Consider the following 13,577-nt stretch of genomic DNA (forward strand, 5'->3'; position numbering starts at 1 on the left):
AATTGACAAATAAAAATTGTGTATATTTAAGATATACAACTTGATATTTTGCTATGCACTTTGAAATGATCACCACAGTCAAGCTAATGAACTTATCCATCACTCATATAGTTACCATTTTCTTCCTTTTTTTATTTGATAAAAACACTTAATTTACTTTCTGAGTAAATTTCAAATGTACATACAGTATTATTAATTACAGTCAACATGATACACAATAGAACTCCAGAATATGTTCATCTTGCATAACTGAAACTTTAAAAAAACTTATCATGGGATACATGTATCCCCTGTTTTTTTCCAATGACCCCTTTATAACCCATCCTCGTCCTCTGCCCCAGGCCTCTACCATTCTATTGTCTGTGTCCATGGGTTATGCATATATGCATACAAGTTTTTTGGTGGACCTCTTTTCCCCCACCCATCCCCAACCCCCACCTTCCCTCTGAGATTCGACAGTCTATTCCATGCTTCTATGTCTCTGGATCTGTTTTGTTCAACAGTTTATTTTGTTCATTAGATTCCACATATAGGTGAAATCATGTGATATTTGCCTTTCTATGATTGGCTTATTTCGCTTAGCATATCCTCTCCAGGTCCCTCCATGCTGTCTCAAAGTGTAAGAGATCCTTCTTTTTTACCACTGCATAGTATTCCATGGTGTAAATGTACCACGGCTTTTTTATCCATTCATTCACTAGTGGGCACTTGGGTTGTTTCCACATCTTAGCTACTGTAAATTGTGCTGCTCTGAACATAGGAGTGCATACACTCTTTTTGATTGGTGATTCATGTTTCTTAGGATATATTTCTAGAAGTGGGGCTGAAACTCTGTACCCTTAGACCAACGTCTCCCCATTTCTCCCACACCGCAGCCCCAGACAACCCTAAGACTTTTAATTCTTAGTGTTGTTTACAGGGTAGAATGAAAGTGCATCTCTCACCAGTTCCCTTCTGTATACCCACATTTGTGCCATTGTTTAAACAGGAGGGGGGTGAAAATCGAGTAATTCAGAATCAGAGATGATATAGCCAACATATTCTATCCGTAAAAAGATTTTTGAATCTCTAACTCATGGGACATGAACCAAAGCCTTCTAGCCTCAGTTAAGCCTTAACTCTTCTTGAAATGGAGAACACTTGTTGACAGCCTATCTTCTTGCCTAAAATTCATGCTTTAAGTAATATTCTGAATATGCAGATGTTTGCATTTAGTTAACACTAAATTTTTTTAAAATTTTTATTATGATGTAAGGAAAGTATTTCATTTTATTTTTTATATACTTCAGTTTTACTGAACACATTGGAAGATTGTTTTAAATTTTGTTTAAATGTTCTTTGAACCATAATATTTACAGAACAGGGAGTTCTTCTAGCCAGCAAATTGTTCCATTTGTTGTGTTTGAGTGTGGAAACATTAGGAATGACAGCATAGATGATGCTGTAGAGCCTTTTCATAAACAACCTAATAGCATTGTCTAATGCGCTCTTTGTTTATCAAAGGTGTCAAAGACTCCTTTGCTATATTTAGGTAATCTCTAAATTTCTTTACTCAAGCATGGAAAACACTGTTTGTTTCTGCTTGGGAGAAAAGCAATATAACCAAATAAAATAATTACACTTAACTGGAAACAATTATTAAAAGAGTCTCAGTTTCAAGAAGGAACAAAATTATAATTTTGTTTTGTGTTTTTTTAAAGGGGGTACCAAAATGATAATATATTTAATACCATTTGTAAAAATATTGTGTGTGCATTTCATGAAGCTTTTAATTTATCACATAATTGTAGAGCAAATACATTTTTAATAATAACAACAACTAACACTTATGCTGGGTACTGTGCTTTCTATCTATATTTTATTTTCTAAGAGCTTATGTTATATTTATTAACTGTTCATAATCGAGTTTAAGAAATATATACTTATATAATAGTTTTAATAAGGAAGCAGTATATATTGAAGTCAACATGGGATGGCCATCACAGGCAAGAATGAGCCCAGTGTTTGTGACCTTAGAGTTTAGGAATATTTGTGTTGCCCTAACCAGTTTGGCTCAGTGGATAGAGCGTCGGCCTGCGGACTGAAGGGTCCCAGGTTCGATTCCTGTCAAGGGCATGTACCTTGGTTGCGGGCACATCCCCAGTAGGGAGTGTGCAGGAGGCAGCTGATTGATGTTTCTCTCTCATCAATGTTTCTAACTCTCTATCCCTCTCCCTTCCTCTCTGTAAAAAATCAATACAATATACTTTTAAAAAAAGAATATTTGTGTTGAAGAGTGAAGTTGGATGGTTAAGATTTGAATAGAATATATGTAGATCTGGAGTACTTTAATGACAAATTCACAATTTTAGATTTAATCTAAAAGGAATTACACACACAGTCATGTAATATATACCTCCAAACAGATCCCTTGTTTCGTAATTAAGTTGTAATATAAATTAATTAGAATATTGAACTATATGGAATAAAAATCTTATTAGGTAAGTGTTTGTAATATATGTACCATTCCTTCTAAATCTAGTCTGGGACTACCACTAGTAATTATCTCTTCACCTCTTCTTTTATCTTATTATTATTGCCCTAGTTCAACTCTTTTCTCTGTCACATATAATAATTTCTTATTGCTTTCCTGGCCTCTAGTCACTCCAGGTTTTGTTAAACCTATTCTTTGTAACTGTCATAATTTAACATGCTTCCAGAATCCTCCAACAAGCTAACCAACCTTTCAATTTTATTCCAACATTCTCTGCAATACATTCTTTGTGTAAGAAACGCCCCCGGCTACTTGCCTGTACGGGAATATATCCTGTGCCTTTTTAACGTATTTTTCTTATCTGAAATAATTTCCCAATATCCCTGTTTGCTAAAATAATAATCATTATTTATGGACTAGTTCAAATGCTTTTTCTCTTGATAACCTCATAAACTTCAGCCAGAATTATTTATTTTTCATATGGTCCTTGGCTCTCTGTGTCTGCAGCAAATTTGTATTCATTTATAACAAAGTTGTTTATGTTCATGTTTGGTCTTTCTATCTCATTTGGAAACTCTGTTTTCCCCCTCTATTTTTTCTCTCCTAGCATGTGACAGTCACATCTGGGCCTCTGGGTCATGCTGGCAGAGATCTCCAGCAAATCATCTTAGAGCAGTGCTACAGTTTTGTTTGCGTGAATGTAAGTAGTAAATACAAATGACCGAAAGCACTTGTGGATCTTACACATGTAATGGGGAAGAGAATCTATGTTTCTTGATCAGTAAATATTTGATTTTAAGATTTTGATAGGTGAGTTGTGTCATTTAATATGTACTTAGAAGTTTTATTTTTTATCTTTTGAAATCGGAGAATAACATTTTCTAACAAGCTAATTCTCATCATGAGAAGATGTTGATATTTCCTTGGACAGTATTTTCAGTTTTCTATTTTGTACTTGGTATAAAGCAGATAAGACTACACAGGTACAAATTAATAACTGGTACACATTTAATAGGTATAAACTTATGGGTGCTCTTTAAAATTGATTAAAAATTGAGCTTTATAAATATTTTGAGTGATTGTATAGAAGTTCTCATGTTTTCTCCTTGAATTAACTTTTAAATAATTTAAAAAATTCTTTTCACCTCCTTTTACTTTTCTGGTCTTTCAGGTTATGACCTCTGCATTTGAAGAAACCCAGAAACTACTGAATATGCTTAAAGAGAGTCATCTTTCTGTTTTGTATCCTGTTGTTGTTATTTCAGTAAGTGAATTAATGCAAACTTTTCTCTCCAAACATATGCTTCCTTTTTGGAATTCAACTTTTTATTTAACACAATTCCATCAAACAGAGGAAATCCATTCAAACCTCACAGAAGAAACTCTTCTTTGTAGATTCTTGAACTTACTCTCTTACTATGAGTTCTATCGACTGCCTCTCCTTCTTTGGTTGAACTGACAGGTTTGGAAAACAATGTAATTCAACCTAGGAACCAATTTCATTTCTTTTTCTTTATTAAAGTCTCATAATGTATTGCTGCATTGACTAGCAGTTTGGATAATGTGAAAGAGCTTTATTTAGCATATTACCAGGATCCCATTAGAGAAGAAATCCTGAAGTTAAAAAAAATGAGAGGAAAAAACCAGATGAGAGAAAATTTACTCTTAGGTTGTTTCATCTTCTCTGTTACATGGACAGCAAAAGGAGAGTGAGCAACAAATCAAAGAGAATTCCCAGAAGAATAGCCCGTACAACTTTTGGAGAGATCTTTCTGTGAAAGACTGAAAGAATTTACTTGTGTAGCAGAGGGGAATATCTGAGAGCAAAACCAAGAAGAAAGAAAACTAGAGGCGAGGCCCGCCACCTGCCTGAGGAGCCCTGTCTGATCTGCAGCGTTTTGCTGTAGGAAGGGGTTCCCAACATGAAATTCTCCAAACAAGTGCTTAGCAATTGCCAAGTTCCTAAAGCTCAGGCCTGTTCCATAGTGTGGAAATCTAATTCTTGTTAGTACGAGCATTAATACAGAATAAAGATAATTCGCACTATAAAGACGCAACTCTAGACTAAGCAGTACAAGTAGAAACAAATTAGCAATTGAAGGAGGCTTAATTCACTGCCCTGTTTGTTGTATTGGTTATATGCCCCAAGGATAAGTTGCTTGGGTCCTGCTGATTATGGAAATCTAAGTTCCACTTGACTGATTTTAATGGATGTTTTAATTGAAGTTTTTTAAGGACGTTATGAAAATGTACCCAGTGCTGGAAGGCTCTAAGGCTCTGTAGGATAGTGATAAGTTCAGAATTCTGTGTTTGGCTCTCTGTTCTTTTCTCCACATTATAACTTGCTTAGAAATTTCATTTGGTCCATGTTCCCAAATATTATTCTGAAAAGGCAGTACAGTGCTGTGATGAGGGCAAGGCCTGGATCTCAGAATAACTCAGTTCCCTGATTAGGTTTCTTAACTTTTATGAGGCTACTTTCTTCACTTCAGAAATGAGGCTAATAACCCTACCTCTTAAATCTTTTAGGATTAAAATGAGTGCATGCAAAGTTTAGTTGACATCACAGTACTGGGCCCTTGGCAGGCACACAATGTTAGTTTTATTTAATAGTCTAGCTCCTTTTATTTCCAGTTTGGATGAGATGACTCAAAGTGTACTTGCATTGCTTTAATCTGATTCCCCAGCTTCAGTCATACATTTTTCAACATTCTATTAAGTACTTCCTTCGCTATCTTCTCACACCTGGCGTATCCGATCTATCCCCATCAAGTTGACTTTCTTAGTGGCAGTGCCCTTGTGGCAGGCACCCAGGTGGCTGGGAATCTGTGTCACTTCTGAAATTTTGTTCTACCTCTGTCTCTCTTTATCAAACACACATGCACAGACAGTTTTTAAACTGTTAGTTCTTCTGTTTCTTTTCTACTGTTGTATCTCAAACTCAGTCCTTTGTATTGCTTCTGTAAATATTTGAATTTAATTTTCTGTTGGCTTCTGTTGCGTTCCATTTTATGTATCAGAGTAAATGCAAGAATTTGTGTGACTACCTGGTGTTCTGTATCAAACTAGGGAAAAGATGGACAATCCTCTATTTATAGAGGAAACTAGTGGCCCTGTGCTCGAATCTGTGCACGAATCCATGTGCAAATCAGTGTGCAAGTAGCTCGCTGCCGCTTGCCTCAGTTGGCCACCCCGCCCACCACCTCTATAGCTCTCTGCCCCACCCTCCTGTACCTCTCCTCCACTTGTAGCTAAACGACCCTTTGCATATTACCTCTTTATTATATAGGATGTCTTTCAGACTAGTGTGAATATCATAAGTCTGTATACTGTAAATCTACATTCTATAAACACTATAAAAATTTACGTTAAATTAGAGAGTTGTCACTCCAATTATTATAATTAATATTTGTTCACCTGTTATTTTCTTATTGCATAGGTAGACTCAGTGTGCTGATATTAAGGTTATTATTAAAATCAACAAGAATATGTCACTGGAACATATCTAGAATCTATATCCTTAGGATGGAGCAAATCACTGGGAAAGTAGAGTAAAGAATGGATATTTACCATAGTTAGATTTCATTTCAGGTTCTACATGGGTTTTGATTGTTACAATGTCAAATTCTCTCTGGCTTTTATGAAAGTGAAATGGGTTAGGAAACAGTAAGTGTAGAAGGTTTTTTCATATCTAAGATAAACTGGTGTAGGTAGAGGCTACTTAAAGAAAGGAACAAAACTTTACTTGAAGAGTAGAAAAAAATAATTGGGACTTTATCCTAAAAGAACTAATATATTTATTTAAATTATTCTATTTTATCTTCTATTTAAGAAAATTAGGTTATGTTTGCAAAAATGAAAATTTTTTGCATAATCTTGTAGACATTATATGATAATGTGATTTTCTTCAAGTGATCATTTCTGAAAAATATTTTGGACATATTCAGTTTTGTAAACATTTCTTTTATTAATACTTTGATTATCAACATGCTCTTTTGGACTTCTATTCTTATTTTCTTTTTATATATTTTAAGTTGTGTAATTTTGCCAAGTTCTTATTTGTTGATGGTGTTGAGTATGATTGAAGGAATTTACCAATGTTAATTTGATCAACTTAATGACATCCTATGTCTTGGTAGATGTAACTTAATTTCATTGTAATTATATTGAATTATCAGAATTTTCCAAATTTCTGCAATCAGCTCGAGACTGACTAACGGGACTGTTGACGATTTTGGCTAAACTCCATGCCAGCATTAAAGTGGGCAGACATAGTTTGATGGGGTCACTTAATAAGTGCTCTGTTTCTCAGAGAATCTGTGAGGGTCTATTTTGTATCCTGTGCAGTCTTTTAACTTCAGGCCTTTGGAAATACATACTCAGATAACAAGCACACCTTGTACTAGGAGAATATGCCCTACTTGAAAGAAAAACAACACTTTTTAAATTCGAGACTGATTGGCATAAAGGAATTTAAAAAATTTCGAATCCTTTCTATGTCTCAACAAGAACACCTTATGAACATTGAAAAACAATACTTTCTTTCGTACAGTTAAATAGTGCAGTAATTATGTTTGAGAGTCCTTTTCAAATGTGATTTCTGAAGCTGTTTAGTCCTGTTAAGTTATCATGGAGCCAGAGTCTTTATCCTGAGTTGACCGAAGTTACTCTTAGCCTCCTCTTCTTTGTGGTTACCAAGGGGTATATAGTATTGCTAACACCTTTCAGTTGGCAACTCTCAAGGGTATTATCTGGAAGCTCTTTCTGAAATCACCTGCTACAATAGCCATCAACCTGGGACATGCTCAGTTTTCTATTTTCTATTCCTATCATGTGTTTTGTTCACTACTTCAATAATGATGAACAGGTATTTAGAAAAACAATATATTGAATTTATAAAAATAGTATTAGGTAATTTCATAAAATTTCTGGTATAAAAATCACTTGAAAGAACATAGGCTTTTGTCTAAATTAAACAAAACTCAAAAGTGCCAAGAGTGAATTATAGGCTGAATTCTTGGCTGAGAATGATTTGTTATTTTGTGTGTGACAATGGATAAGAGAGTTTCAGGAGACAAAACTAACTACATCTGTTTTTCTAGTCAAGATTATGAAAGCTCTGAAAAATACCTCCACAGGTTTAGAAAGTAAAATAGGGATTCTAATTTATTTGGATCTGGTAGGATTTTTACAAAATATCCCTTGGTACTACTATCAGATGAGACAATGAACAGTATATTCTTATTTAAAGCTTATTTTTTTTCAATGAACATAGCCCAAAGTAATTGGCAACAAATCTAAATAGAAGTTCAAAATTGAAACAAACTCTTTAATTTTACTTAATGAAGTAGTTTATCACCCTTCTACAGCAAAATAATTTTACAATAACTATTTGGACAGTTACACGAGTTCTTTCCTCTGACAATTTAGACAACTTTATTGGCGCTTTATGAGAGATAAGAATCTCCTCATGAATTCACTCCAACAAAGCATAAATTATCATGTGGGATTTTAATGCTTTGAAAATTTTAAATAAACCTTCAAAAGTGCCTAATTTGGTTCTAGTTACTGGAAAGTAGTTTATTGACATAACAGATCAGAATATATGATATTTAAAATATTTCAAAATGTTTACTATTTGAACATGTCAGCAAATAAAAAAATAGAAAACCATCATCCATTGGCACTTGATACTTTTCACATCTGGGGGAACTGTCACAGAGATGTAAATTGTTTCCAGAAGATTCTACAACTCACCAATGGCAAAGCCAGGAACAGAATCAATCCAATATGCAGTGTATCAAATACACTTGTTACTTTTATGTGTTAAATAATAAGATGGAACAAGATTAAAAATATACATATACACACATATATGAATTTAATATTTCTTCCTAATAAAGAACAAATGACAATTGAAAAAGCATATACATTCCTTCTTTTAAGTGCTAATGAGTTCTTACTTTAGCTTCACAGGGTATTGAGCCTTTATTGAATTTAATTTTTAAACCATGTGATCCTGTTAAGTTTCTTACATGTATCTTTTTCAACTTTTACTAAACTCTTTGTTATGTGTGTGTCCTCCTGTTAACCCTATTACCACTAGGCTAAGAAAATGTGTTATTATGGCAGAAGTTCTTATAAAACAAAGAGAGCTGTTGTAATTCTTACTGCCTCCATATTGGATTTATTTATATCTATATGCTTTTATATTATACTTTTATAATTAATGATATATTTATACATATGTATTACAGAGCCCTAACTTATTTGTATGTATTTTTGAATGGATATTTTATGTGTATTTAATAGGCAATGAATGACTATGGAGTAAGTCCAAATACCTCTTCTACTTCCATCTCGATCATGTTGCTACTGTACCTCGATGGCTACTTTGATTTTGTCTTTCAGAAAAGTATAACTTTATTGTATGTTGAAATCTTTGGGTGTTTATACTTAAGATACATTGGAGTTTTCTCTTTCATGGTTGTACACAGCTACAGTGGCAGAAATGCAATCATTTCCACAAATTCTACAAATGTTTTCATTTGTTTTCTGCTAATATTATAAGTCACAGGTATTTCCTGCCTAAATCAATAATAAAATCTAAAGAATTGTGCTTTAAAATACCTTTTAGCAATTTCAGTTATGAAAGGATTCATATCTAACACAGCTATGAGGAATGAAGTCATTCTTGTAGAAGGTATTGAATAGAAAGAATTGACTGTTATTTTAAGTTTAGGAGATCTTTGCTTATGACTCAATGGTCATTGGAAAGTGTGTGTTGTGGGATATAGAAATCCTCTAAGATTAATTGTAAAGCATATGCAATTGATGATGTGTAAAGACAGGATTCTCACAGGACACACATTTCTAGTATTCTCTCTGTTAGTGAATATAGGTTGTTCATTTTCAGATAGAATTATGTTCTAATGGAATGTGCAAATAAATGAATTGCAGAAGACCTTTCCTATGTTTTATGAATAATTATTTTTCTCAATTAAGCACCAGGCTTGGAATCACTATTCATTTTCATATTTTAAATAGTTTACTGAGCTTAGTCAGATGAGCAAAATTATTTGTGAATTTATTTGCCTGGGCTGTCTTAGTAAATCAGTGCATGAAATTTAACATGAAATGCACAGGAGGCAAAATAAATGAAACTAGCCTTCTTTGTCAGTGAGCTTGCATTAATTTTAGCCCTAAAAAAGAAATTGAACAACTGGTTTGGTCACTCAATTTTTCAAAAAATATGCCTGGGAATTTTGTTAGGTTTTTTTTGTGTGTGTACTGGATTTTGTATTTTAAATAATGGGAACATTCTTTAGCTTAATATGTTATGCTATTTCTTTAAAAAGATGGAACCACCTATTTTTAACATCATTGAAGTTTTAAAATTAAATGTTATATGTCTATAATTAGTAATAAATTCATGTAATACATATGCTAATATAAATATGCTTCCACAGTTTTCTGGGAAGCCTGAACTGTTCATTATTGAAAGCATAGAAAGGTGATGGAATCAGTGCAAAAAGCTCCTTGCTCCAAACATGCTTTGGCTTGAATCCCGTTTATAATAAATGTACGTGTGATACTTTTGAAAAGTATAGTATGATGAAGTTTTCCTGGCATGAGAGGTTTTATTTTATGGGCTTTTGAAGCTTAACTTATTCTACTTAAATGCTGGGGCACTTGATTCACTGGTACCTGCTAGGGTGGGATGCAGCAAGTGTTGTGAGATGTTAGTGTCAGCATTGGAAATTCTGTGTTTTTTTTAAAAATATATTTTTATTGATTTCAGAGAGGAGGAGAGAGGGAGAGAGAGATAGAAACATCAATGGTGAGAGAGAATCATTGATTGGCTGCCTCTTGCATGCCCCTTTCTGGGGATCAAGCCCGCAACCCAGGCATGTGCCCTTGACTGGAATCAAACCTGGGACCCTTCAGTCTGCAGGCCGATGCTCTATCTACTGAGCCAAACCAGCTAGGACAGCATTGGAAATTTTTATGTGGGAATGACATGCCAGGTTCAAGTCATCTGCATGTCTCTTCTGAATACTTTGAGTGTTATTCCCATTTCTAGGTCTTTTGAGAGAGAAGCATCCATTTCTATTTTTTAAAAGTTTCCTATGATTATGGAAATGACGGAGTACTGAATTTTTTGCTAAGCCAGCAAGACTCCAACTGTAATCTTGTGTGTTGAGCTCTTCCCATTTGTAGGAGATGGAACTTGCACTACATTTATAAATCTCAGCCCTTCCCCAACAAATGTTGCCTGCTAATGCATATTATTAGTATAATTTTGTTAGTGTTAATAACAACAGACACTTACTGAATTCTTGAAATAATGAATCACCATTCTTTTCTTTAAAATCCATGATCCCATTTAATCTTCAGACCAGTCCTGAGAGTTGGTTATCGTAGATGCCATTATCTCACTGTGAGACTGTGCCTCCTGCTCATTTCACTTTACCACATGACATTCATTAGGGATGTCAATACTTGCCCTTTTCAAGTAATAGAAACCACATAGTTAGAGGAGGAAATGATTTAAAAATCATTTACTAGTGTGCTCTCATTTTGCCAGAGGTAACCCAGGCCATTTTCTTTGCCTGGATCTGAGATAACTTCTTTATACTAAGGGTTGGCGCATTTTTCTAATGAAGGGCCAGGTAGGACATATTTTAGGCTTTGTGGACCATATGTCTTTGGTGCAACTATTCTACTCTGCTATTATAGTGCAAAAGCAGTCAAGGATAAGATTTTTTAAAAATGGTGTGGTTGTATTCAAATAAAAGTTTATTTACAAAAAAACAGAAGGCTGGATTGCACCCATGAACTGTTGTTTCCTAAACTTTGGTTTAGATTTCTTATTCCTAAATGACCTATTCGCTACAGCTAGTTAGTATCGTGACCTAAAATATCTGTTAGATATTTCTTTAATGGACATATACCCCCTGAGTCATCAAGTCTCATGATTAAAGTATTGCTCATGTTCCAATTTCTATGTTTTTATCTCTAGTCTTCATCATTTCTCTAAGGTTTTACAGGAATGTTCAAGTGCTTAAAGTTTAAAATTTTGAATTCATCTTCTTCCCTCAGGAACTCTCCCTTTCCCAAAGTGTCTGTGTTTCAATCTTGACCTCATCCTAGCCACCATTACAACTTTTGCTAATTGCAAATTGCTCAAGCCACTCTCCTTATTAAAATCTTCAGAAGCTCTGCAACCCTACAGGACAAAGCTCAGTCAGATTATAAAGGCTGGGCCTGGGCTGGCTCTTGCTCAATGTCACGGTCCTTACTCTCGCTGAGCACTTTGCCCTGTGGCGGCTCTCATCTGATGTAGTTCCCACATGTCCCCTGTTACCTGACATACCTATGTTTCCTCTGGTGAATTTTTCTACCTGAAACACCATTATTCTAGTGTTTGCTTGCCTGATTGTTGTTATCCTTAAAATTTGAGTGTTATAGGGCAAAAGTATTTCTTCTTGGAGTCATCCCTTCATACCCCTGTGCTCAGACTCTTTACCCCTTTCCCAACACAGTGTGAGCAGGCATTCACAAATGACTACAGACTTGAACTTGCCTTGACATTCTTCTTTCACCTGTTTCAGGACTGCTTTCTTTCTACAAATATGGGAGATGCTTTGTGGCAACTTGCCGAAATGAAGGAGACTGGGAATGAGGAACTAAATAGAAATTACTTCTCAAGTAATAGCTACATTCTATTAAGAAGGATATTACTGTTCTACCTGAAGTTTTAGGACATTATTTGCTCTGTATAAATTTAAATTTTATGAATTTCACTATTTTGTTTTATGTTATCCTGCTTTTTGGTAGTTCCCTTTTTTTCCCATTTTGCCTTTTAGAAAAAGAAATTTTGTTTCATTCAACAATTATAATTGTCTAATTTACAGATGATATGTTTTTAGTTTTTATAAATCTTATCTTCATTGTTCATGTTAGAAAGTATACCTTATTGTGTCAATATATGATTAATTCATTTTCTGTTTTCACTCTTAAATATAGGATTAAACTTTAAATGTTTCTCATTCCTAAGTGAGACAATTTTTCTCTTGTAAACTGAATTTAGGGGGTGACTTTCCAACATTTTCGGAGGAGGCATTCTTTTTTATTTCAAAATAATAAACTTTAAATGGATCACTATCATAATGAGCAAGTAAAAAACTTGCATTGAGGAACACTAATTTTATCTTTTCATGTGTGTAGCATTTACTTATATATTTAATTAATAAGAAATATTAGGTTATTTTGACCAAGACAAAACTTTGAATCAAAGATTATGGAAGATAGTTGAAGGTTTCTTTTCCTAGTCTGTTTCTGCATTTTATTTGGATTTTGAAATATACTGATTGGCCCATTAGATACTTAAAATATTAATAGTTGAAGGAGGTGTTTTTGTTTGTTTGTTTGTTTGTTTTCTTGCAATCTATCCTCTTCAATTAAATGGACCCAGAAGCCTGGATCCAGTAAGTAGATGTGGCCTTGTCATAAATATAATCATAAATATAATATGGAACAAAGGTATCTTCAAACTTATATGCTATGATTACAATATATCAACAGAATGTGATGTTTCACTCAGTGATCTGTGTTCCACAGCTTACTCTTACACCATCATGAACGCATGTGCTAAGCAGATGTTTCTTAACCATTCCAGCCATGCAAGTTCACTCAGCACTCACAGGTCATGAAAGTGTATCTCATTGTTCGATTCTCTGTGTTCAGACATGCCTAGGCCTGAATTAAAAAAAATAAATACAGTGCATTTTCCATCTTAGGCATTGTAATTTTCGTCTCTACAAGTTTGATTTGGGTCCTTTGTATATATTTTTCTGTGCTCAACTTTAGAATCTATGGGATACCATTATAATTTTAATATCTTTGTTAATTTGAACATCTTTTTCAGTTTTGAGTCAGTTAAAAGTGTTGTATTTATTTCCTTATTGTGGACCCTATTTTTCTGCTTCTTTATAAGCCTGGAATTTTTTGGGGGAGTGGGGGTCTGTGTTTATTTAAGGTGTGTTATATGGTTTTTAAATTTTCATTCAACTTGGAAACTTTTCGCCATTATTTTTTCATT

At 34.0% G+C, this 13,577-nt stretch overlaps 1 protein-coding gene across 4 annotated transcripts in view; it reads left to right on the forward strand.

Moving 5' to 3' along the window:
- Positions 1-13,577, forward strand: part of CRPPA (CDP-L-ribitol pyrophosphorylase A) — a 166,778-nt gene that overhangs the window by 67,657 nt on the left and 85,544 nt on the right. For all 4 annotated transcript variants that reach the window (XM_036328007.1, XM_036328008.1, XM_036328009.1 and 1 more), the window contains exons 7-8: positions 3,081-3,173; positions 3,645-3,737. In XM_036328007.1, coding sequence (XP_036183900.1) covers positions 3,081-3,173; positions 3,645-3,737 — 186 coding nt within the window. The remainder of the gene's footprint in view (positions 1-3,080; positions 3,174-3,644; positions 3,738-13,577) is intronic.

Source organism: Myotis myotis, unplaced genomic scaffold (genome assembly GCF_014108235.1).
Source record: "Myotis myotis isolate mMyoMyo1 unplaced genomic scaffold, mMyoMyo1.p scaffold_m19_p_11, whole genome shotgun sequence".
Classification (NCBI taxonomy): Eukaryota; Metazoa; Chordata; class Mammalia; order Chiroptera; family Vespertilionidae; genus Myotis; species Myotis myotis.